This window comes from Sugiyamaella lignohabitans, chromosome A (genome assembly GCF_001640025.1).
Source record: "Sugiyamaella lignohabitans strain CBS 10342 chromosome A, complete sequence".
Lineage (NCBI taxonomy): Eukaryota > Fungi > Ascomycota > Dipodascomycetes > Dipodascales > Trichomonascaceae > Sugiyamaella > Sugiyamaella lignohabitans.
Genome location: NC_031672.1, coordinates 2,309,562 through 2,334,828, shown reverse-complemented (window position 1 = coordinate 2,334,828; position 25,267 = coordinate 2,309,562). Strand labels below are relative to the sequence as shown.

Sequence of the window (25,267 nt, the reverse complement as noted above, 5' to 3'; positions counted from 1 at the left end):
TTTTTAAGGCCGACCTCAACTTTTCAAATCATGTCATCAATTACATCTTGCCTTGTAGAGGCACTAATCTAGTCAATAACAGGGTGTTCGTCAACCAGCCTTCTATTCTGACTACCAACATCATTCAGACGTACATACCCCCTAAATTCGCAAGCAAATCGCTTTCTTCAGTCACTGTTCATACTCCTAAAATAGACCACTCTGCATTTATCGATCTTCTGGTGAACTATCCCCAGCTCACCACCGTCAGGCTCATCGACTTCAAATTTGTAGGTCCATTCCGCCAACTTCCTTCACAATTCACACCTCCCAATTTACTGAATCTCACTCTTCTAGGAAATGAGCAATGGGCTGGTGAAGGCGACCAGTTCCTTCCTGAACTACTACAAAGGCTCGACAACATTCAATCGCTTGAACTGTGTCTTCACGAATCAAGCATTGTCGATATTATATCCAGAATAGTCTCTCTGAAACGGTTGTCGCTGAGGTTTTCCCAGCACGACCATGTGGCCATTCCCTCGCTCCACTGTCCACTTCTCGAGGACCTCGCAATACGTGCGTGGAACCTCGAGCTTCCATCCGTCCACGCCCAGCCAAAACTCGCACTCCGTAAACTAGACGTGGTCTGCAATAACTACAACTACGGTTCCAGCTTATCATCTCTACTAGACTTTTATTTCTGCTGGACGACCATCGAGGAGCTCATCCTAGTTTCTGACAGAATATGGACAACACTCGAATTAAAATACCTCTGCGACCAGGCACCTAATCTGAAGCAACTCGAACTCCTCTGCTCTCGAGTTTCTCTCGGCGACATACCCACACTTGCCCACGCATGTCCCGACCTAACTGTCATCAAAACTAATCCCATGCTCGACGATATTACCGACCACATGCTCGGATACTCACAACTCGGCGACGGCCACTGGATCCAAAAAAGCATCCTCGACATCCCCGTATTCTTCGAGAAAATCGATCCACTCTCGGTCAATTAGTGCTCTTTTTTCTGTAGTGAATCATAATTCTATCTGACGGTCTGCCTCCGGCGGCTGGGGCGCTGCCCCAGACCCCGTTGTGCTCGCTTCGCGAGCGAACGCAGCGGTCGGCACGCGATGGGATCGGGTCAACTTCTTGAACCGAGCGATTTGTTGAACCTCTGGCGAAGTTGTAGAGTTCCTGATAGAGACCCAAAACTCAAGGAAGTAATTTATAGAGAAAAGCTGCTTCCTCTAGGTATACTATAAGCTCCTTCACTTATTTAGCAGATATACATATCATTGTCAGCCCGGTGTACCAGTAGAGGCACGTGGGGGACGATTCTTCCAGCTACGACCATATCTCGAGTACAGCAAGATTTCCCGTCCGATCAATCATACTTAAGCCTCGGAGAGCCTTAACCAGTAGTGCCGTGGGAGACCAGGCGTGAACAGAGGGTGTTGTAGCTTCACATTTTTTTGGGTTCGCAGGATGATAGGTTACCTCACTATGAAAAGATTTGCCCTTCCTATGCAAATTTTGAACAGACTTGATGAATGTCAGACATGAGCGTAAGTTTGATCTTACTTTCGTTGGCTTCGTAATGAGAAGAGAAGTTCATTAAGCATTCAACTCAGTTCACCGAACAGTTCAGATGCTCAAATGAGTCTGGAAAGGTCTTGTTGAAATTATTTCTATAGTTTATATTAAAGAATGTTCAATTCATGACACACTAGTCTAGTCGAATTAAAGTGGACGGACGACGGAGGCAGACAGTTACGACCACATCTCGAGTAGAACAAGATTTCCCGTCCGATCAATCATATTTAAGCCTCGGAGAGCCTTGATCAGTAGTGCCGTGGGAGACCAGGCGTGAACAGAAGGTGTTGTAACTCAATCTCTTTTTCTCTTTTGAATAATTTTTGACAGTGGTAGGTTACAGGAGGAGCTCGAAGTTAGTGGTTGAAGTAGGGTGCACAAGAGCGCTTGTCAGCTACGACCACATCTCGAGTACAACAAGATTTCCCGTCCGATCAATCCTATTTAAGCCTCGGAGAGCCTTGATCAGTAATGCCGTGGGAGACCAGGCGTGAACAGAAGGTGTTGTAGTTCGCTCAATTTTTTTTTTTTCATCCTCACCAAATTGATAGGAGACCGCACCCCCGACGCCCGACTCGAGCGAAGCGAGAGGAGCCGGGGGGTCTGGGGCGCAGCCCCAGCCGCCGGAGGCCGACCCAGCACCTCGCGAATCCGGAGTAAAGAATGTCATTAGCTATATACATACACATGAAGAAGAGAAATAAATCACTCGATGTGGTCGAGTTGGATGGCGTCGAGGATCTTTTTAGCACCCTTGGCCAGCAGGTCGGCAGCCAGGTCGCGGCCCACTTGCTCGGCCTCCTCATCAGTGTTGGCAATAGCACTGACAGTTCCTTGTACACATTCCGTACCGTCAACACTAACAACGATACCGGTGATTTCCAGCAGCGAAGTCTTAGACTCGAAGTTACTCTCAACACCAATTGGTACCGAACATCCACCTTCAAGTGTCTTCATGAGACTTCTTTCAGCCAGACAACACATGGAAGTAGGACGATGGTTAATTCGTGACACAAGACGCTTGATCTTGTCATCACCAGCTCTGATCTCGACTCCAAGCGCACCCTGGCCAACAGCATAGTACATATCAGGAGCCTCTAAGAAACTGGTGATTCTCTTCTCAAGACCCAGACGAATCATACCAGCAGCAGCCAGAATGATACAGCTGTAAATGCCTTCAGGATCGTCAAGTTTAGAAAGACGAGTGGGCACAGCTCCACGCACACTTTCGAACTTGAGTTTGGGGTATCTTCTTTTAAGCTGGGCCGAGCGACGAATCGACGAGGTGCCCACTATACTTCCATCAGGAAGATCTTTCAGATGCTTATAGGGAGAGTTAAGGGGCATGACAAGGGCATCACGAGGGTCTTCACGCTGGGTGATGGCGCCCAAAATACAGTGGTCGGGTAGTGAAGTAGGCATGTCCTTCAAAGAGTGAACAATCATATCGATCTGCTCAATACCTTCTAATTTGTTTAACAGAATGATTTCTAATTCTTTTGTCCATAGAGACTTTCCTCCAAAGGCATATAAAGGTCTGTCCTTGACCCGATCACCCAAAGTCGTCAGAGCAATAACGGGGAAATTCAGACCTGGATGGACGTTTTTGAGACAGCTAGCAACATAACGAGACTGGACAACCGCCAATTTCGACTTTCTGCCTCCAACATAAATCCGTCCACCGGGTTCACCTTCATTAGTGTCGTATCTATCAACTCTCAGGTCCTCTTCTGTTGGAGCAGGAGTCGGAGCATATGGTGGAGGGGCGTGGATTTCTGGAGTGAGAGGAGGAATCGGTGCCTCCGATGTGTTGGTAATGCTGGTAGTCTCAGTGGCAGCAGTCACATTGGCAGTGGCAGCAGTGCCAGCCAAAGAAGCTCTCTGAGGTTGAGGGGATTTCACCTCGACAACGGTTGTAGTAGACGACATGGCCAGTGGTAAATCTAATGCAAATTTTCGGTCTTATTTCGGTCTCGGTAGTTACTTTTCAACCTTTTGAAGTTCTTACGAAGTCGTCGCTTCGTTATCTTTCGTTAATCTTCGTTATTAATACTTTTGTAATCTCTTCAATAGTTGTGACTCTCGACACACAAATGAACAGGTTCTGACGATATCAATCTCTGTTTCACCACTCAATCAAAAAGACAGTTACCAAAGTCCGCGATTTAAAAACCAGGAAATTGCTTATCAGTTGGTGGGTGGTTCACAAAGATTTGCGTGGATTGACGACGACGCTTATGAACCTGAAAAATGCAATGTCGGCAACTGAACGGTCCAGACTCAATCAATACACGTTCTTTTCCTGTAAACAGCAGCTTCTCCGTATTTAAACAGATTCAAAAAATCGCAAATAAACAACAAACCCCAAAAACAAAAACGAACACAGACGAATCAAAAGTAATCCAGGTTGCAGCGACCAAGCGATCAAACAGAAATCAACTCTTCAAGCTCGGTTAGTCGCTTCTGCATCGAATGAAATTTATCTGCCTCGACCGGCGGCCAATAACACCGGTCCCAATTGTAAACCCCTCTGTCACAAGCCACATCCCTCTCACGGAATCATCCGCAGTTGGGACCATGAGCCGTGGCGGGGCTCCCGACATGGGCCGCTGGCGCGGGTGGCGGTGGACGGGGGTCTGCCTCCGGCGGCTGGGGCTCCGCCCCAGACCCTGGTTGCTCCTGCTTCGCAGGAGATACTGGGCCCCGTCGACGCCCGACTCGAGCGGAGCGAGAGGAGCAGCGGGGTCTGGGGCGGAGCCCCAGCCGCCGGAGGCAGTCCCCTCCCCCCCCGCTGTGAACCCGCTGAGATGAGCCGCACGCGGCGCGGCGGATGTAGGGTTGAATGAAGTGACGCAGGTGCAGGTTGGTGAAGAAGAGGTAGAGCGAGAAGATCGAACCGGTCTGAAGAGAGAAAAAAAATAGTATTTTAGAGGATTAAGAAGTAGAAGAGAAGGGAGTTTTTGGGAGGCGAAGAATGTCGAATGGATTCTCGAGCCATTGGCATAAGCTGTATAGTAAGATCGAGGAGACGCCTGATGAGCTTGAGTACTGGGAGGATCTGGTTGAACATGTGGAGTCGGACGAGTTTGGTATCTCGCGAGGGTCAGATGAGGATGTTTTTAAACTTTTTCGTTTTAGCTTTGACGGGCTGCTAGAGAAGTACCCGCTTTTGTTTGGATACTGGATCAGATACGCCGAGCAGGAATTTCAGCTTGGTAATACAGAAAGGTCGGGTCTGGTGTATGAACGAGCAGTGGCTGCTTGTCCTTATAGCGTTGATTTATGGGTTCGATACTGTCAATTCTGTATTGATACGTTTGTACGAGATGAGAGTAGAGTCAGACTGGTTTTTGAACGAGCAATTGAGCTTGTTGGAAGCCATTTCTTGAGCCACAGTCTGTGGGACCTGTACCTCAATTACGAGGAGAATATCATGGAATCTCCTAAAGAAGTTATTTATAAGATCCTGGCACACATTGTGACGCTTCCTATTCACCAGTACTCGCGGTATTTTGCGAGATACAGACTGTTGACGCCGAATATTTCAGTCGAGCTGACGGCCCCAGAGCATGTCATTGAACAGTTTCGTGCTGAGTATGAGTTAGAGCTCGAGGAGGAGAAACTGGCTCGTGAGGCAGATAAATCAAGAGTTTCTAGTGGTCCAGCGAGTAAAAAAGAGCACCCTGTTGCTAGTACAAATAGCGGTTCAAAGACTGCTAATTCTGGTGGCTCTGGTGACTCTGGTGGTGCTGTTGCTGGTGCTGGTGTAACGGACGATATGGACGATGATGAGAACTTGTATGGCGATGATAACGCTGAAGAAGACAAAAAGGACTCGAGCAAGTCTAGTAGATCGAGAAAATCAGGTGTTTCAGATCAACCAAAGGCCGAAACTACCACCAATCTACCCGGGTTAGCTGCACTTCCTGGGCTGCCAGGACTGTCAGTTCCTACTGGACCAGCCAACCAGCGTGGAAATACCCCTACTACCAAAACATACCATTCACAACCCAATGCTTCTGTGAATGGCGGTTCACCACTTAGAAACCCGAAAGAAGACCTACGAATGAGGGTGTCTGAATACCACCTTCGACTGTATAAAGAAACACAGCTCGAGGTGAGTAAAAGATTCACTTACGAGTCTCAAATCACAAGACATTATTTCCACGTCGCGTTTGTAGACGAATCTCAGCGTGTGAACTGGAACCGGTACCTTGATTTCGAGGAAATCGAGGGCCATGAAGACAGAATCATGTTATTATATGAACGAGCATTAATCCCGCTGGGTCTCGACGAATCACTATGGTTTCGATACGTGCGATGGCTAATAGGAACTGGCAAGACTGACGAGGCGATCAATACACTCCATCGAGCATGTCTGATTCTACCAATTGGCCGACCCGATATACGATACTACTTCGCTACCGTGCTACTCTCACAAGATCTGTATGCCGAAGCACAGGCCCTCGTACATTCCGTGTTACAAGCATTCCCATCAATTAAAGCCATTAATTTATTAACCAGCATCATCATCAAGACCAACGGCCTCGACCAAGCTATAGACTATCTCAAGAGCACGCTGGAATCACTCGACAGCAGTGGTAACGCCAGCAATCCAGAAGACGACGACACGCTGTATCCTGTCGGAATCATCAAACTGATCTCTGACCTGTACACCAACTCCGACCGTATCGATGAAGCCAGGTCGTTGTTTGAAATGTACTCATCCACATACTCACTCTCACCCACCTTCTGGCGATATTACATGACTTTCGAACTGACACAAGCACCCACCGTTCAAACGGCCGGGCCCGACCCAGCGTCTGCCCTGCTCCTCAACATCCAAACGAGCGGGCTCAGCAAACCCGACACCAAAACCCTCATGCAAATGTACATGACCCACCTCCTAACGACCAGCACCAAACCCAGTGCCGTCGCCGAGTACATGTCGCTCGACCGTAGTATATACAAACACTAGCTGATGACCTTTTCGTAGTGCCGTGTCTGCCTCCGGCGGCTGGGGCTCTGCCCCAGACCCCGTGGCTCCTCTCGCTTCGCTCGAGTCGGGCGTGGGGGGTCCCACGGTTCATGGGATTTCCACGAGAAAAACGAGCGAAGCGAGCTACGGGGTCTGGGGCAGCGCCCCAGCCGCCGGAGGCAGTCAGGGAACCCACAAGCCCGACTCGAGCGAAGCGAGAGGAGCCACGGGGTCTGGGGCAGAGCCCCAGCCGCCGGAGGCAGAGGAGGGGAGGAGGAAGATGCGTGGATTAAGAGAGGAACTCCAAGGCCAGGGTGATGGCGATGGAGGCCAGCCAGAAGGTGATTGTACAGAGTCCGATTGTCCGGGACATACGCCAGTTATTGAGGGGCACGAATATGAGGAGGAAGAACGAGGTCAGGAGGAGCGTAGCGCCCGAGATGACGAGTGTTGGTGACACTTCGATGCTGTAGGACCCGCCTCGACCGACGTCGGGACGCATGGACGCGGGTCCAAGCATCACTGCTAGACATGAAAGGCCGATGCCGACGAGGATGTTGAGAAGGGGACTGCCAAAACAGGCGGAAAGGGCCATAGTGGGGAATCCGAGTCGTGCTAGGGTGATATCAGTGATCAGGTCTCCGAGAGAGTTGCCAATAGCAAAGACAGTAAGACCAAGAATGGCTTCGGAGAGGTGGAAGATAATTCCAAGTGCTTTCAGAATAGCTACTACTTCAGATGCGATGGTGGCTATCCAGGCAATGACGACGGCAAACCCAAGAAATGACACAGTTGGAAGTGCATGGGGATGTTGGTCGATGAGATATAACATACACAGCAGGCCAGCGCTACAGAGAAGACAGATGGATAGCTCGTGCCAGCCCAATCCGCCAGTTACACAGAATGCTACTGCTATTGGCGACATCAAAGAATTGACGGCAAGAAGCCATAATGGCGATTGTTCGCGTTCTGATTGTTCTGCTGCTGCCAGAAGAGCGTCAGGTGGTATGGCACTGACTTGTTCGGTATCAGGACTGATGATTTCTTCGTTTTCGTTTGATGGAGTGCTTTCGAAGACTGGCACGGTACAAGTGAGAATGAGTATTGATGGCACTGCCAGCAGACTGGAGAGTACGTTGTACCAGCTCTTGGCTGATAATGCTGACAAAGATGGAAATAGAATGCGCAGAACTTCAGGTCGTTCTGAGTCGAGATCGTCTTTGTATTGGTACAGGTGCTCGAGTTCTTCTATTACGTCGGCACTTGTGGGTTCAGACAGCTGTGTGCTTGTATCGATGGTGAGAGTAGGCCGTTGCCGTCCTCGTAAGGCGTCGTCGATGTTGTGTTCATGGTGGTCGTTCAGCGGACTAGATATAGGTTTCGAGTTTGGAGAGTGGACTGAATGGAAGAAATCTATGTCGGTTCCGCCAGTTCTGCTGATTGGAGGTGCACTAAGTGGACTGGCAGGCGCACTGCCTGATGATAGTTTAGTTATGACAGGGTTGACCGGACTGTTTTTGTGATGTGATGGAGGAAATGAAGTGGTTGTCGGTGATTTGTTAGAGGTACCACTGTCTTCGGTTATTAATAGTTGGGGGACTGGATTCTCCTTGCGATGCGATAATAATGGTAGGTAGGATGTGGATAGAGTGCGAGTGGGTGGTCTTCCAGTGGCACTGTTGAGTCGTTCAAAACTGGATGTTCGTGGGCTGTACGGTCTATCGAAGGCTAAATGTCTATGAGTGGGTATTCTAGATGCGATGTTGTGGAAATCAACTGCACTTACTACTGAAGAGCGTACGGGTGGGAGAGGAGAAGGTGACCGGGAACGAGATCGTGATTGTGAATGTGAATCTGACATGGAAGGTGATAACGATTGAGAAGGAGAGCTTGATCTGACAACATGAGATTGGAGTTCGTGAGAAGAGTGTTGTTTAGAATGGAGATGTGGTCGCTCGTGAGAATTGTGTGTTTGGTACAAATGAATGTGACCAGGAGATCTGGATCTGGATCTGGATCTTGAACTGGACCGAGATCGTGACGAGGATCGTGTTCTCGAATGAACAGAGAGATGCTGGCTCGTAGGTGATGTATTATGAGAGCCATCTCCAGGTGTGCCAGGTGTTCCATGAATTCCAGCTGCTCCAGCTGCTCCAGCTGCTCCAGCTCCTCTTAATGACTTTGCTATGTCTGTCTCGGAAGCCAGTGCTCGTCTGTACGACCTGTCTACAAAATCCGACTGCAAATCCGACTGTAAATCCGACTCTTCAGATATCGCCTGATAATTAGTATTATGATGAGGACGTCTGTTGACACGCAACAATCTGCTTATTTCACTGGCATCATCAACCATATCTTCTTCTTCAACCTCCAAAATTTCGTCATGAAATGTATCAGACGAAGACTGTCTTTTCGCAACACTACCACCACCACCACCCTCACTGAGAACTTCTCTAACTCCTCTACCCAGTACATTTCCCTGTTCAGCAACCCCAATATCCAAAGTACGACCACTGGAAGCAGATTCTGGCACGCCCTTCACCTTCAACAATCGTTCCTGTTTCTTCTCATTGTGTCTCATCTGCCAGTAAACTACTGTAACACCGTAACCAACATACAGCAACAACATAACTGCACACTCCCAGGGCTGTAGCAGTCCATCATACATGAAATAAAGAGAAAACGACACAGACACAGTGAAAAAAGTCATGTCTCGAAGAAACGGTTTGCGAGACACTCGAAACGGATTGACTACCGCCATTGATCCAGCTACCACGGCAATAATAAACGTAGCAGCACCAATCAGTTCACCTACTGCCAAAGAACCAGACCCGATTCTCACCGCAGCATACGTGCTAAACATATCAGGAGCACCATTACCAAAAGCCAGAAAAGTGACTCCCACAACAGACTCGGCCAGTCCTAGCAAATTAGCCATTGTCGACAGGTTCGGGCACAGAAAGTCATAAGCAGCAATGCCAATCGTCATAAACAGGATACAAAGCCATAATATAATTACACCTAACGAAACCAATCTCGACACCACCGACGAATCTTTAACAGGAGGAGGATCAAGATCACCTTCGTCACCCCTACCGCCATCAGTCAACCCACTACTGCCACAATAGTACAGCGAAAGATAGTCCACAAGCCCGAAATTCTCGAGACGACAGTGATCCTGGACAAACTGGCACTTGTTCTCCGCTAACCGAACGTCTTCACACTTTTCCTCGGCCAAAATCTCGACGCCAGCATCATTCAGTCCAGCCTGATCCTCTTCAAAAAAATTGGTACCTGAATCATCAGGGGCCTGAGTCCTAAGACCAGCACCGGCACCAGCACCAGCCGGTCCAAATCCCACTGAATCAACTGCATTCACATTTATCAGCTCAACAGCCACATTTCCCAACTCACTGCCACCAACAAACCCGCTTTCTATAATACCAGACTCGACTGAATCAGCCAGTAACGCCACTATAATCACCCACCTCAGAACCGGAAATAACAGTCTCGAGGAAACCTGCCGGCCCATTCTAATCACGCAATGGCCAGAGGACTCTGAAAAGTTCCAGATCAAGAGCAAAAAAAAATTAGCGAACGAGCCCGTCAAAAAAAAACTAGAAACAGGCAGCAGAAAATAAATATATATCCTCGACGAGTTCAACTTTGACCATTGGAAATGCTTGCTAACGTTATCTAACAGCCGATAATAAATTAAAGTAACCTTGCATATCTGTACATAATCGAGATGGCAGATTACGAGGCTCAGATTGCAGCAGCCCCACCGCCGCAAGCAATCCCTCACCACCCCAGGGGGGCTATGTCCCCCGCTCACACGGGGTCGCGCACCTGCCTCCGGCGGCTGGGGCTCCGCCCCAGACCCCGCTGCTCCTCTCGCTGCGCTCGAGTCGGTACGTGGGGTGCCTCCTCCACCGGGGGGTGGGGTTCAGCCTCCGGCAGCTGGGGCTTTGCCCCAGACCCCGCTGCTCCTCTCGCTACGCTCGAGTCGGCGAGTGGGGCGCCCCACCACCACCCACCACTAACCCCCTTGCTGCCTGGCCACCCCACTCACCGACTCGAGCGCAGCGAGAGGAGCAGCGGGGTCTGGGGCGGAGCCCCAGCCGCCGGAGGCAGAACCCCCGGAGCACATCTGAAACGGCCGCATCCGTCTCGGATTAAAGTTCGGAGGCGCGGGTGGCCGAGCTGCGGGCGGGTCCGGGTCGGGAATCAGCCTCGCTACAGAACAGAACCCACAGAAGAGAAACCCAAGAGCCACAAGAAAAGGAGGGGGAGAGTCTGGGGGACAAGGGCCCCACGGAAGGGAGAGGGAGGAGCTAACCCGTGATCAGCCTGGTACAGACCGCGCTAGCGCTGGAGTGCCTCGAGCTGCGGCATGCATGCAGCCTTAGCTGCGATCGGCCCGATTGTGGTGCATGCACCCGTTTGAAACAGGCCTTGGCAAACGTTAAACGTTCAGCCAACAATGTCACGTCAAGAAGCCCGGTTGGTGAAGTTGGGAGGAGGGGGTTGCCTCCGGCGGCTGGGGCTCCGCCCCAGACCGGGTGGCTCCTCTCGCTGCGCTCGAGTCGGGCGTGGAGGTAGGTCTGTGTTTGGGGGAGTGGGCAGTGCTCTGGGGGTTGGAATGCTTGTTATTATTATTTTTAACGTGAAAATGGCCGTCGCGCTAGCGCTGCAGCTGGCACGGCGATCCAGGAGTGTCGAGACGTTGTCGCATGCTGAAAAAAGTAATCTCGGGCTGGCTGTCAGACCCCTCTCTCGTGGCCTCTTTCCTCTTCTGTGACCAACTTGACACGTTCTGTGCAACAATGAAAACGGTCACCCCCTCCTCCTCCTCCTCCTCCTCCTCCTCCTCCTCCTCCTCCTCCTCCTCCTCCTCCTCCTCCTCCACCACCACCCCTCCACCCCACCACAGCACAGACTAGCAGACCAGACCGGACCCAACCCCCGACACGCTCGCGAAGCGAGCACAACCAGGTCCGGGCGGAGCCCGGCCGCCGGAGGCATGTCTGTCCCGCCGCCGTGTCTCCTGGACCCGGACTCATGAGTTTATCGGAATGCCAAGCCAGCCTGAGATATAGAGAGAGTCAGATCGGGATTTTGGGATTCGATTGGGACAGCGGCCGCTGGGGGGTATTTAGTTGGCCGCTAGCAGACGCTAGCACGTATCGCGACCGCTCGAACCAGCGATCGGCCTGGCTGCCAGCTGCCAGCCTGCATCGGCGCATGTCATTTACCAGCAGAAGGGGACCAATGGTGGGCAGCAGCGGCAGCATATGCTCGAGCCTCGAACGGGCTGCAGCCCGGGCCGCCAGGACGATGGTGGGCTGCGGGCTGGCTAGCGGGGAGGGAGAGAGTGCCTCCGGCGGCTGGGGCTCCGCCCCAGACCCTGGTTGCTCCTGCTTCGCAGGAGTTGGCTGGGATCGTGGGGCCAGGGTCAGGTATGGGCTGCTGCTTGGCTAGGAGAGAAGTCGGCGTGTGTATTGTCGGCGGGCTGGCTGGTCGAGTGACTGATTGACCGATAAGCCTGGATTCTGAGCTCAACCTGATTTCACAGTCAGACTCGGATTATAGTTCAGTTTGTTTTCTCGGGCTTGATTCAGCTTTGTCAGACGTCTCAGTCATCTGTCATGTCTTCCAGTCGATTTAATTAGTCAGCCAGTCAGCCAGTCAGCCAGCCAATCAGCCAGGTATCAAATTAGTTGTTAATTTGCTCACGATCTGACTGACCGGCTGCTGACTGTCTGATTGACAGGCTGTCTGACAGGCTGAGTGACTGGCTTATCGAAGTGCTTGTGCGTCTAAATCAAGGCTGAAGCCTGAGGCCCCAAGCCTCAAAGTCCAAGCCCAGGGCTGACCAGCAGGCAGATACCGTTACTTTTTTAACGTGGCTGCTGCACCGCCAGGCAGCTATGGGCTATTATTCACTGCGAATTAGGCCAAGCCCGACTCCTCTCATCAACCACCATTCCATAGCCACCCAGCCCGTCCTATCGCTCCTCGCTCCCAGTCAGCCCCTGCCATCGCTCCCACCCCCTTGTTCCGGTCTCTCCCGTGCCCCTCCTCCTCCTCCCATCCCTCTCCTTCCTCCCCACCTCTCGCCTCGTCTCCCCTCCTCCCTTCCCACCAACTCCCGCCAGCTCCCACCATCCCCTCCGTGCCCGCTAGCACCCCCTCATCCGCCAAGCATCCCCACCCCCCGCTCTCGAGCGAAGCGAGCTACGGGGTCTGGGGCAGCGCCCCAGCCGCCGGAGGCAGACCCCCCCCTCCAGAAGCGTTAGTTCATTCAATCCTTGTTGAAACAAACATAGCTATAACCGGATTGGGTATGCTGGCCAAAGCACCCATCTCAGTAGGGCATGCACTCGGTTTATCACTACAGATTGGCTTGAAAACGTGCAGACGATCTTGCTAATCCCTGGTGCATAAAATGATATGTAGTTAAATATATCCTGCAGGTTGCTGGGCAGAAAAGATGATGCGCTGGTGAGGTCGCACGAGAGTATATTAATATAACCAACTTAATTGTGGGTTTAGTTTTTATTTTTATTTTTGTCTTTATAGCTTGGAGATTTTGCGTGAAAATCACTTGACGGAACTCGGGAAAGCTTGTCTTTTGATAATATTAAGAATACGAACAACAGCAGGTATCACCACCAGCTTTGTTGCTTCTGTCTTATCTTTCAGATTTGATCTCTCGGCTGTTGAAAGACACGACTTTTTTTCTTGGTTTCACTCTGACACGAGATCTTGGTTTGGTGGTGTTTGGATTTGAAAGTAGTGGGATAAGCGACTGAGACACTTTTTTATTTTAGTGGTATTTCCGTGGTATTTCAGCGGGAATTAAAGTATTTCACAGGGTTTTCATCTGTGTTTAACGATACTTGGAATTGTGTCAGTTGCAATTGGGGATCTGTCGATTGACTTTTGAGTAGTGACTGACTGACTACTGACTATTGACTGCTGACCGACTGTGGCTGTATTCGTTCATTCATTCATTGATTCGTTGATTCATTGACTCGTTGACTTGCCTATTCACTGCTGGCTTTCAACTGTACTTTATTATCGCTAATTCCAGCACTTTCGACGTCGCGACTAATAGTTAATTGAAATCGATCAAGTTCGTTTGTTTGTGTTGGTTATTTATTACTGGTCTGATTATTTATTAGTTCCTGTTTGGTGTTGCCATTGCTATTGCTGTTGCTCACTTTCTCTTTAATACCGTTATTAATCCCTTGTCATCGCTTTGTCATTTATTGACTGGCTCATCCTATCTCGATTCATCTTGATCTGGATTCACTCTTGGATCAGTTCATAACTTCACATTCACATCACATTCACGTCACAATGTACCAGCCACGAAGAAAAACTTACGTCCTGGCCATTGGCCTGTTGTTCATAGCCACCTTCTCACTTCTATCATTCTCGCATTTATCCGGAATAGACGGTGGTGAAGGATCTTCTCTTGGCGACAGTATTGAGAAACTGTCTTCGCATTTCCAGGGTCCCGACCCAATAACAGGTTCTACTGGCAGTTTACCAAATGAAGTAGAAACCGAGTCTGCTGGCGAAGAGGTTGTTCTTACTGGCGCACTCACTACAGATGACTTTGATCCTCATAAAATAGCACCAAAGACGCATCACTCGTACATGAAAGACTTTGATAGTATCAATCGTTACGAGACTGCCGAGACCTGGAGAAGTCCCGATACTTTTGCACCCACATATCCTCCTCCTAGTACTTATGAAAGACCTAAGGTGCCTCACTGGTCGAAATATGCTTCCAAAGGCGAGTTTCTTAAACAGCCTTTGGTAGCGGATTATGCAGATGGTGCTGAAAAGATCTTCCTGATGATCAAAACCGGTGGTGATGTGCTGTGGAACCGTCTTCCCATCCACCTCGTAACAACCCTGACCAGAGTGCCATTTTTCGCTCTGTATGCAGATAAACCAGGTTCTATTGGCGGTTATGAAGTCATTGACATTCTTGCTAATGTGACTCAGGAGACTTATGAGTCTCGTCAATTCGAAAAGTACAGAAAAATGCGATATTTGCACAACCAGCATGGAGTATACGATGCATCTCAGGTCAAAATCGACGGTGGCTGGGATCTTGACAAGTTCAAGAACATTCCTATGCTTTATCACGCATATAATGCATCGCCAGAATCCGACTGGTTCATCTTTATGGATGCCGACTCGTATATTATGATGGACGTTATGACCAAGTGGTTAAAGACTTTGGATCCTAACGAGATTCTGTATATGGGATCTATTGCCATGTATCTCGACCTGCCATTTGCACATGGAGGAAGTGTAGTTGTGCTTTCCAGAAAAGCTCTTGAAGAGACAATTGGTACCCATCCCGAGTATCTTGCCGAGTACGAGAAAAAGGCGTTTGACAACTGTTGTGGAGACGTTTTAGTTGCCGAGATGTTAAAAGACAAGGTTAACAAGTATATTTCCAGTGGACCTGATTACCCACACGTTCATTATCGATTCCAAGGCAATTCGTTCTACGATTTCTATGCCAAGGCTGACAACTGGTGCGAGACTATTACCACTTTCCACCATCTGACAGCACATGAGATCGAGGTTCTGTACGAGTACGAGAAACTGCGCGGTCCCAACAGAGACCACCTGACCTACTACGACATGTACAGAGACTTCTACCTTCCATATGTGGACGAGAAGATCGAGATGTGGGACAATCTTGCATCGAGCCAAAGCTGGAAAAAGGAGAACACCGATAGAGAGAAGCCGTTTGACGGCGAGATCCTGCCTTATGAGAGTTTTGAAGAGTGTAAAAAGGCATGCGAAGCCACTAACTGGTGTCTTGACTACCGATTCAACCACGATACCCATGATTGCGGACTCGGAGACAGTATCCAGCTCGGCAAGCCTATTCTCGAGTGGGAGAAGGAAAAGAACGGCGAAAAGCAGCACCGAATCACCTCTGGATTCAACATCAAGCGTATTCGCGAAATCCGCAAGACCAAAAAGTGCGACGCCCTCTTCGAATCCAAAACCGAAGAACACCCGGACGGCAGCGACCACGATTTCTACGAAGGCTGGTTCCTGCGTCGAACCGAGAAAAACCTCGAAGAGCAAAAAGACCCTGCCCGTAAAGAAAGGCTGGAAAAAGAAAAAGAGCGTGCCAAAGAACAAGAAAAGGACCACGCCGCCGACTCCAAGGACTCGAACTAGAAACCGAAATAGACTCAATCCTGCTACCCGGACTCTGCCTCCGGCGGCTGGGGCTCTGCCCCAGACCCCGTGGCTCTTGCTTCGCAGGAGAATCTCTCGTTTTTTACGGGTTCTGCCTCCGGCGGCTGGGGCTCTGCCCCAGACCCCGTAGCTCCTGCTTCGCAGGAGAATCCCGGGACCCCCCACGAACCGACTCGAGCGAAGCGAGAGGAGCCACGGGGTCTGGGGCAGAGCCCCAGCCGCCGGAGGCATCTCCACTCATCACGTGACCAGTGAACCCCAAAATCACATGTTCGTGAAGTGGAACCGGAAGAGAGCAGTCGTTATGGGCGGTATTCTGGAAGTGGTGGGGAGCAATATCCCCGTGGGGTATACGGTACCGTCGTTCCCGTCACTGTACTTCCCGTTTACGAGCGAGAAGTACCAGCTGTCGTTTCTGTATTTTACGTACGATATCTGGCGGTTCACGCTATTCTGGACCCTGATTCTGAGTATGGGGGTGCATCTGTGTTCGGCTGTGATTGCGGCCGTTTCACACCGGAAAGTCGTTGGTGGTGTGTGGATAATAGCCACGTACCTGGTATGGAGTGGAGTTCAGGCGTTTATCTCGGGAAGTATTGCCGGACTCATGCTGGCCGCTATTTATCGAGCTGGCATGTTCGGTATGACCACATGGATGCCCGTCATCTGGGCTCTGATCCAGGTCGTTTACATGATCATATCCTCCTATTCTATGATGTCTACAACCCTCTAATCCCTGTCTTGGACCGGTCTTCTTATTTATTGTAATGCCTATTTATTTTTGTTCGCTTCTGTCCTCGCTGCCTCCGGCGGCCGGGCTCCGCCCGGACCTGGTTGTGCTCGCTTCGCGAGCTTTCGGGGTTCAGAGAGCTGGGTCTGCCTCCGGCGGCCAGGCTCTGCCCGGACCTGTTGTGCTCGCCTCGCGAGCGCTCTGAATACTTTGGATCCTCGGCTCTGTTAACAGGGGTACGTGAGGAGTTTATTAGAGAGACGACAAGAAAGCATAGATTACTTTCACTAGTCATATACTTATTATTCAAAGCTATATCATGACTGTTATTAATATTCCAAAGCAGAAGGATGGCAATTCCCCTCATTTACCTAACCATATGGGAATTAAAGCCGACATGTTCTGTTCAGTGGAGCGTGTGGTTGTGATTGTGATTGCCTGTCTAGATATCCAAAACGTCTAAGAACCCATTTATGAATCTGTGAAATACCCAAACAAACAGATCATATATGTGAGAAATCATTATAGACTGCAGTTTACACTGAATTCGGCTCTTTCTGGGGTCAGGTAGGAGAAAGTAGGCCAAGATGAAACCGGCTCAAGAGCGAGGAAAGACCCTAACACTTGAGACACCAAGAAATGTGTACTACACTGTTTATGTAGTCCTGCAGAACCACAAGCTTTCAAGCTTTATATGTGAAATTTCTCAAAAATAGGCTCCTAATTCTTGACGATATATATCACTTGACCAGAATGGATCATGGCAGTAGGTCACAGAGTCAGCTGCTCAGCTGATGTGAAAACATCTTTCGGGATCCAGTAGATATCAATCTATTTTTGAAAGAATCTCCACATTTATATCATTTAGTTCAACTGAGCTTTCACGTTCTTCGACTATTTGAAATTATCTCAAGATGATGGTTAGATGGGTAGAACTAGTCATCTTTGAAGCGGTGAAACAGTTTATAAAACGTCGAGTGAGTTACAAATGAGAATTTGTTATTCGTCATTCTTTCCCTTTGCCAAGGAGTGAGCTTGCTAGCTGGAATCACAAGTAGTGAACTTCGTAATTTCTTGTCGGTTCTCTCTATTGATGGGCTAGCCTGCTCCATTCACACCTGGTTATTGTTGCTTCATGAGGGAGATGACAGCTACTCCATTAATTGAGTTACTTCTCAGAATTTGTCATAGTGCTCTCTATGTGCGAGTTCCTTCCTTCCATCCAAACCCGGTTATACTTGACTCGTGAATTGAAGTAACAAATTCACCATTAGCTTAGTTCTATTGAGAATTCTTCATTCATCTGTTTTTACGTTTTGTCGACGAGTGATCCTGCTCTCACTGCCGGATCGCGCAATCGGCTGAGTTGAGTTTGGTTATTTGCCATTTATGATCTCACCTCTCTATCAAAGAGCGAATTCACTCCATCCGCTGAATTACGCTTATGATCCGACATCTGCTATTCCTTCTCTCTGTCAACGATTGGATCTGCTGCTTCCAGACCTGGTTGAGCTCGATCATGAGCCGAGATCACAAATTCACCACTCGGCTGACTTACTCCTGAGAATCCATCAAACGCAATTCGTTTCCCCTATGAACAAGCGAGTGTTCTCCCCACGATCCCATCGCTCGCGAAGCGAGCACAACCAGGTCCGGGCGGAGCCCGGCCGCCGGAGGCAGACCCTCCACCCGAATTTCCAGCGACAACGGGTCCGCGCGGAGCCCGAGGGAGGCAGAATGCACAGAAAAGTAGTGTATTAGTGTATTAGCGGTTGTAGTTAAATTAGTTTATGATTTTGCATGGAGAGACCCAGACAGACAGAGAAAGAGAGAGATTATGATTATGAGATAAAGGTAGCCTCGCTGAAGGCGTATCCGTCTTCTTCGTAGTCTTTGCCGTCGACGGACAGTTTGATGGTGAGTTTGTTCTTGTACTGATAAATATATGGCTTGGCGCCTGACACACCCGACACCACGCGCTTGACGAACGAGGGGATCTCGGCCATGACATCAACCCGGTCGACCAACTTGTCAAGGGCTCCGTACACTTGAGCAGTCACAGCAGGCTCACTACCAATCTCAGCGTCAGGAGTCTCGATTTTAGGCCCGGCCAGTTTAAACTCGATTTTATGAGGAGCGGGCCATCCGACCTCGTCCACTTTAGTCTCCTGATGCTCGACTTGACAGTCCACAGCAGTAGCAATCAGTTTACCATCTTTAACAATTCCGCCAACAGACGAGGTCTGATCTCCATAAGAAGGAGGGGTAGTAAACTGCATCACCACTGCCGAGATAGTAGGACCCTGGAAATTCAAAAAGTTCCACTTAGCAGCAGCATGATGAGGTTTCATGCCCTGTAAAGCCATGACATACATAGCCGACTCGTTGTTGAACGCGATTTCCAGCTGGTCTCTATCAGCAGCAGGAGCGTCAGTCGAGCTAGCAGCCGATCCATCGACATTATCAGTGCCATTATTGCCCTTACTATTGACAACAATCTTACCAGAAGCCAAGCATCGGGGCCAGAATACATGTCTCATCGATCCCCATGGATTGTTCAGATCCTCGCCATAAACACTAGTACCATCAGCCCCGATTTTAAACCCATCACTCTCCCGTTTAATCTTAAGTTCGACTAACGATTCTTCATTGACAACAGACGTGATTGTATACTCATCCTCGGACTCGTTCAAACTGATACTGAGCCCATCAGCCGTGAACTCAGTGCCCTTAGCAACAAAGTTCTCCAAATGAGTGGAAGTCCACACCTTAAAATCGGGCTTGCTATCATTCACCACTAAACAAGTAAATTGAGCAGTGAAATGTATACCGACTGGATTCGAATGGATCACCTGGACAAAACCGTAATAACCCGATTGCGAATGGAAATAAAAAGTCTGCGTCTCAACATTGGACGAGTACGGCGCCTTCCAAGACAAATCATCCTTTGTCAACTTCCCGTACGGATTCTTGTTCTCAACGGTCTTATCAACTGATCTAAACGCCTCTGCTCCATAAATGGGCTCGGCCGAACCTGTGAGGGCCGAAACGCTTCATTGCTGTTAGTGTTTTCTGTCAGGGGGGTGGGGGTATGCCTCCGGCGGCTGGGGCTCTGCCCCAGACCCCGTGGCTCTTGCTTCGCAAGAGATTGCTAGGACCGTAGACGGATCCAGCAGACGGTCATTGCTCCGCGAAAACTCCTGCGAAGCAGGAGCCACGGGGTCTGGGGCGAAGCCCCAGCCGCCGGAGGCAAGTGCCCCCCTCTCCCCGAATTTTGATCCACATACCCTCCTTGGACCCACTTCAACATTGCTGGGGTGGGTTGGCTGTGGTAGCGGGTGAGAAAAGTGTGGTTATTGGCGAGTCGAGCGGATGTGGACCAGTTCGAAGACCTGGATCGGATCGTTAGTTTCTACTGCTCCAGCGGTTGCTTCCTGGTTTGCTGGTGGTTGGTGGTTGGTGGCTGGTGGATGGGGAAGAAAGAACTCACTTTTCACAAGATTTGACCGTGCAATTCTAAAAAGTTTGTAAAATGAACTGAAAATATTCGCCGCTGCTGTTGCTGGTGCTGGTGCTGGTGCTTGGCTGATGCTTGGCTGAGGTCTGATGTTGAATTTTGACGCTCCTCCGGCTCCTGCTGCTGCCGGTCGCTGCTACCAGGAAAAAAAAACAAACGCCTCTGCCCACTCCGACTCCTGCTGCAGCTGACTCTCTGTCGCTTAAGCTTAAGCCCTGGTTCTCCCGCTCCTGCTGCTCCTGCTGCCAGAGCCAGTGCTCGGAGCGCTCTATTGAGGTTTTCCCTGCACGATCACTGGCCTGTCCGCTCCCAAATCGCTGTACAGCGACATACCAGCCAAGACGGGGCCCCTCCTGCCGGATGCATTCTCCCAACGATGCCAGGGGTAACCCCCTGAAACTGTTTCAGGGGTTGCGATTCAGGGGGGTTTTAATTGGGAGGGGATGGGGTCTGCCTCCGGCGGCTGGGGCTCTGCCCCAGACCCCGTGGCTCCTCTCGCTTCGCTCGAGTCGGTTGCGTCGGGTTTGGCTGTGTTTGGGGCTGCTGACCACAGCGGAGCTGCCGGTGGTACCGGCGTGTGCAGGTCCGCTAGACCCGGCTGCTCGTTTTCTGGTCAGCCCGCTGATGGTGACTGACTCGTCTGTGGGCTGGAGAGATCGTATGATCTCGGTTGCTGGTTGCCTCTCGAGAGGGCAAACAAGTTAGACCGCGAGACTGTGAGTTTGCTCTCAATTGCTCGAGCCAGGACTGCTACTTTTCTCTCGTCTCTCTCGAGCCCGCTCTGAAATATAAATAACAAATAATAAATATAAAATATCAACTATAAAATATAAAATAATAAATAATAATAAATATAAAATAATAAATATAATATATTATAAAGAACATATTTCTTCTCCCGTTCTTGGAGCTATGAGTGAGTTTCCAGTGTTCATCCAAGTCTTGTAATAGTAGCAGTAGTTGCACGTGCAATAGCTGGAACTCTGTATGTGTCGTATCTGTAGTTGTAAGTTTTGGTTGCGATTGCTAATTTGGCTGATAATGGTAACAAATTAGTCGGATGTTCTGCGGAACCTTCGCTCGCAGCAAGCTAGCGATTTAAAGTTGACGGGCAGCATCTTCGCTGAGGAAGCATGCAAGCTTAAAATGCATCCAACGGTGGAACCCGCCCTACTATCGCGCTAGTCCGACAACAATGGCCCGTCGGCCGATGAACAGCCAATTTCGTTTGATTAGCAGGGTCTGGCTAGCCAATTGCCGTTGCATATCCGTTATTTCACCTCAAATTAGCTGACTGAAACCCCCCACTCTGGTCAGAAAGCCCGTCTCCCCCACGCGGCTCGCGAAGCGAGCACAACCAGGGTCTGGGGCGGAGCCCCAGCCGCCGGAGGCAGACAGGGCCCCTCCACGGTCCCTTCTCCCGAACCTGAAGATTAGTGTAGCCGAGTGTAGAAAGTATAAGACGTTAGTACGGAGTAGAAGTTAGAACATGCAGCGTGTTTGTGTATAGATATAGAAATTAATATAAGAACCCAGTGTTAAATAAGATTTTGATACCGTTTGTAGGATGCCCGGATGGAGATATGTGAATACGGAAGTGGTTGTGGTGATGGTGGCGGTGGTGGAGGTGTTTGTGGATTTAGAGTCTAGGACCGGCGGCAATGACTTCGGGAGTAGCTCTGGACTTGTAGGTCTCGAAGTTGTTTTGGAAGAGCGAACCGAGTTTGTTGACCTCGACCTTGAAGTCGTCGGCACCAAGAGTCCACGATCTGGCGGGGTTGAGGATGTTGGCAGGGACATTGGGAACAGAGGTGGGGATTTGGAATCCGAACACATCAAAAGTCTCGTAGTTGGCCTTGGCAAGCTCGCCAGAGTGAATGGCATCAAGAATAGCACGAGTGTACTTAAGAGGACATCTCTTACCGCCAGAAGTGACAGAAGCACCAATCCATCCAGTATTGAGCAACCAGGCATTAGCCTTGTGCTTGGTGATCTTGTCAGAAAGCATTTGAGCGTATTGCATGGGGTGTAACACCAAGAAAGGTTGACCGAAACAAGCAGAGAAGGTGGCTTCGGGCTCAGTGACACCCTCTTCAGTACCGGCCATCTTCGAAGTGTAACCAGAGATGAAGTGGTACATGACTTGCTCGTTAGTGAGCTTGGAAATAGGAGGAATCACACCACGGGCATCACAGGTCAACAGAATGATGTTGGTTGGGTGGTTATTGGTCAAACAAGGAATCTTGGCATTGGGAATGTACTCAATGGGGTATGAACATCTGGTGTTCTCTGTCAAGGTAGTGTCGTTATAATCAACAACACGAGTATCGGGGTTGAAAACAACGTTCTCCAAAACCGAACCGAACTTGATAGAGTTGAAAATATCAGGCTCCTTCTCGGCCGACAAACCAACACACTTGGCATAACAACCACCCTCGATGTTGAACACACCATCATCTGACCAACAGTGTTCGTCATCACCAATCAACAAACGGTGAGGATCAGCCGACAAAGTAGTCTTACCAGTACCAGAAAGACCGAAGAAAACAGTGACATCACCCTTTTCAGGACCCTCGTTAGCAGACGAATGTAACGTGAGAACGTTATGCATAACAGGCATGAGGTAGAACATGACGGTGAAAATACCCTTTTTCATCTCACCAGCATACTCGGTACCGAGAATAAGCATCTCCATCTCCTTGAAGTTGATGTCAACAGACGTATTACTGGTCATACCAGAAGTATAACGGTTAGCAGGGAAGGCACCAGCATTGTAGATAGTGAAATCGGGCTTTCCAAAGTTGGCAAGCTCCTTTTCAGTAGGACGAATCAGCATGTTTCTCATGAACAAAGCGTGGTAAGCACGAGCACAGACAACACGGACCTTGATACGGTACTTAGGATCCCAACCAGCATAAGCATCAACAACATAGATTCTAGAACGGGTGTTCAAATAGTCAATAGCACGCTCACGGTTAATCAACCAAGAGTTCTCGCTCAACTTCTTGTTAACAGGACCCCACCAGATCTTGTCGACAGATGAAGGTTCGTCGACAATACGTTTGTCCTTAGGAGAACGACCAGTCTTCTTACCAGAAGAAGCGACAAGAGCACCAGTCGAGTTGATGGCAGAACCAGATTCATAAACAAGAGCATCTTCATAAAGAGAAGCAACTGAAGGATTGTGTTGAATATGGACTCGAGTATAGTCGATATTGGCAGTTTCGTAGATCTCCTCTTCAAATTCAGTGTGATCTGGATTTGGCTCAACACCCTTGGGATGGAGTTTAGTGATGTTAACAGCAGGTGTCATTGTGAATTAAATGTGAATGAATGCTATTCGACTGTCGAAATATGTGATACAATTAAGATTTAATTGATCTGTTCGATAAATAAAAAAATGCTGATATAATTAAAATATCAATCAGGAATCAATCCTATAAATAATGGATAGTAAAAGATAACAAGCTAAAAAAAGTTTAAACTTGAAAATTCTTGAATCAATAAAGATCAATGGATGGATTGATGTCAAATGTCTAGTCAAAGAGAAAACAAATAAAAAAAAGTCGAACCAAACGAGGGGATGTCAATCATATTTATATTCAGAACCAGCCAAGGTTTAACTTTTATCCATTACCGGCCTATTACAATAAAAAGGCTCTGAAAGGACCCCCCCCCCCCTCCTTCACCCCTCACTAGACATAAAAGGTCTTGGTCGTTATCGCGTTATCGCGTGCCCCGGTTTTTCGGAAGGGTTTCTGAAAATAGTTACGGCAGCGTCGATCGATGGGTTTTACTTCGGAGCAAGACGGGGATGAGCACCTGGTAACTACAAATGTATTCGCAGGGTAAGGGCGTGCCCGCCAAATCCAGGTGTGGGTATTTTTTAGGAAAGGCTGTCAGAGAGAGAGAGAGATGAGGCTGGTTCCAAGAAAGAAAAAAGATGGGGTAACTGAGAGGGGAGATAAGCGATAACGGGAAGTGAGTGAGGAACGGGTTGAATGATAAGGGGATATAGCCGAAACGGACCGAACTCTTTTTTCTGTCGAGCCCCAAATGAAATGCTTGGAAATGAACTTTTTTTTCGTTTCTTCTAATTTGTTCTTTTTTGTTTCGTCTACATGACCATTTGGTGGTGTCGGTTGGGGGGGCATCCAGTCGGTTGCGGTGAGTTATTTGCGGACAAGTTTCTTTTGCAAGTTTCTTTTCCAAGTTTCTTTTCAACACTGAGATTCGGTTCACCAATACCTCAAGTTTCTTTTGTCCTACCAAAACAAGTGTAGAACCATGAAGGTGCGGCGCTTACCGCGAAAATAGATCGGAACGAGAAAAACAAACTTAGACACCAAAAGCTACAAAATTACCGCACACACACACTATGAATAGTATTAAGAGCTATTAAGAATGTGAACGTCGGGCTAGAACTGACATGATATCTAATTCCGCCGTCGTCTCCGTCTCCGAAGCCCTCCACAGCCACCTCTGTAACTACAGTACCGGCGGATAACTGGCAGGCTCCGGTCAAACTAACAAACCTGATCAAAACTATAAACTATGTCTCACTGATCATATTGTAATAAATTACACTGGCGCGAGCGCGGACCACTGCTGCTGCAGGGCCTGCATACTATGACTATCACGAGCGGGAAAATGTCCCGAGGTAGATACTTCCGCCGACAGAGGCCAGCGGTTAGATCCACATCCTCTGCTGTATCAGTATTGTCATTCGAGGCGCCGGAAGAACCACCCAAAGAGCTACCAGCACCGCCAGCACTGCCAGCACCGCGAGAGAACCACCAAGAACGCCGGTAAAGTAAGCGGCAGAGCAATCGGTAGGCTACAGCAGGCTCAACAGCAGCGATTAATTACCGCATTGTTGTTGCTTTGATCTTGCTTCTGATCCTGCTTCTGATCCTGCTTCTGATCCTGCTTCTGATCCTGCTCCTACGGATTCTGCTCCTGTTCCTGCTGCTCCCGCCAACGTCTTTACTGCTATTTCTACTCCTGCTACAATTTCCATGCCCTGCCCTGCCTGATTCCATCAACCGAACCTTGCTAATCCTACCAGTCTAATGCGACTATTCCTATCCACTGCTTAGCACCCCAGCAATCCATTGCTTCGCTACCCTTCCATTATCTCCACCATTCCCTCTACCACCCTCGCTACCATTCTCAAACCGTTCTAGCCTACGATCAATCCCAGCACGATTCCCATTCCTTG

At 49.3% G+C, this 25,267-nt stretch overlaps 7 protein-coding genes and 1 non-coding gene across 8 annotated transcripts; 4 read left to right on the top strand and 4 right to left on the bottom strand.

Moving 5' to 3' along the window:
• Positions 1-1,328: 1,328 nt before the first annotated feature.
• On the top strand, positions 1,329-1,445 carry AWJ20_736 (the record flags this gene model as incomplete). Its single annotated transcript, XR_001989278.1, has 1 exon — positions 1,329-1,445. It is a non-coding gene; the product is annotated as an 8S ribosomal RNA (ribosomal RNA).
• Positions 1,446-2,280: 835 nt separating this feature from the next.
• HEM3 (hydroxymethylbilane synthase) lies at positions 2,281-3,504 on the bottom strand (the record flags this gene model as incomplete). Its single annotated transcript, XM_018882694.1, has 1 exon — positions 2,281-3,504. The coding sequence occupies one exon, from the start codon at positions 3,502-3,504 to the stop codon at positions 2,281-2,283; it is 1,224 nt and encodes a 407-aa protein (XP_018734957.1).
• A 1,045-nt stretch (positions 3,505-4,549) lies between these two features.
• Positions 4,550-6,553, top strand: PRP42 (Prp42p; the record flags this gene model as incomplete). The annotated part of the gene is made up of 1 exon (XM_018882693.1): positions 4,550-6,553. The coding sequence occupies one exon, from the start codon at positions 4,550-4,552 to the stop codon at positions 6,551-6,553; it is 2,004 nt and encodes a 667-aa protein (XP_018734956.1).
• A 289-nt stretch (positions 6,554-6,842) lies between these two features.
• Positions 6,843-10,085, bottom strand: AWJ20_732 (uncharacterized protein; the record flags this gene model as incomplete). The annotated part of the gene is made up of 1 exon (XM_018882691.1): positions 6,843-10,085. One exon carries the CDS (start codon positions 10,083-10,085, stop codon positions 6,843-6,845), a length of 3,243 nt encoding a protein of 1,080 aa, XP_018734954.1.
• On the top strand, positions 9,262-9,522 carry AWJ20_733 (uncharacterized protein; the record flags this gene model as incomplete). Its single annotated transcript, XM_018882692.1, has 1 exon — positions 9,262-9,522. One exon carries the CDS (start codon positions 9,262-9,264, stop codon positions 9,520-9,522), a length of 261 nt encoding a protein of 86 aa, XP_018734955.1.
• A 3,833-nt stretch (positions 10,086-13,918) lies between the features above and the next one.
• Positions 13,919-15,778, top strand: AWJ20_731 (uncharacterized protein; the record flags this gene model as incomplete). The annotated part of the gene is made up of 1 exon (XM_018882690.1): positions 13,919-15,778. The coding sequence occupies one exon, from the start codon at positions 13,919-13,921 to the stop codon at positions 15,776-15,778; it is 1,860 nt and encodes a 619-aa protein (XP_018734953.1).
• Positions 15,779-18,370: 2,592 nt separating this feature from the next.
• On the bottom strand, positions 18,371-19,839 carry SVF1 (Svf1p; the record flags this gene model as incomplete). The annotated part of the gene is made up of 2 exons (XM_018882689.1): positions 18,371-19,526; positions 19,817-19,839. The coding sequence occupies 2 exons, from the start codon at positions 19,837-19,839 to the stop codon at positions 18,371-18,373; spliced, it is 1,179 nt and encodes a 392-aa protein (XP_018734952.1).
• A 1,846-nt stretch (positions 19,840-21,685) lies between these two features.
• Positions 21,686-23,359, bottom strand: PCK1 (phosphoenolpyruvate carboxykinase PCK1; the record flags this gene model as incomplete). The annotated part of the gene is made up of 1 exon (XM_018882687.1): positions 21,686-23,359. The coding sequence occupies one exon, from the start codon at positions 23,357-23,359 to the stop codon at positions 21,686-21,688; it is 1,674 nt and encodes a 557-aa protein (XP_018734951.1).
• Positions 23,360-25,267: the final 1,908 nt, after the last annotated feature.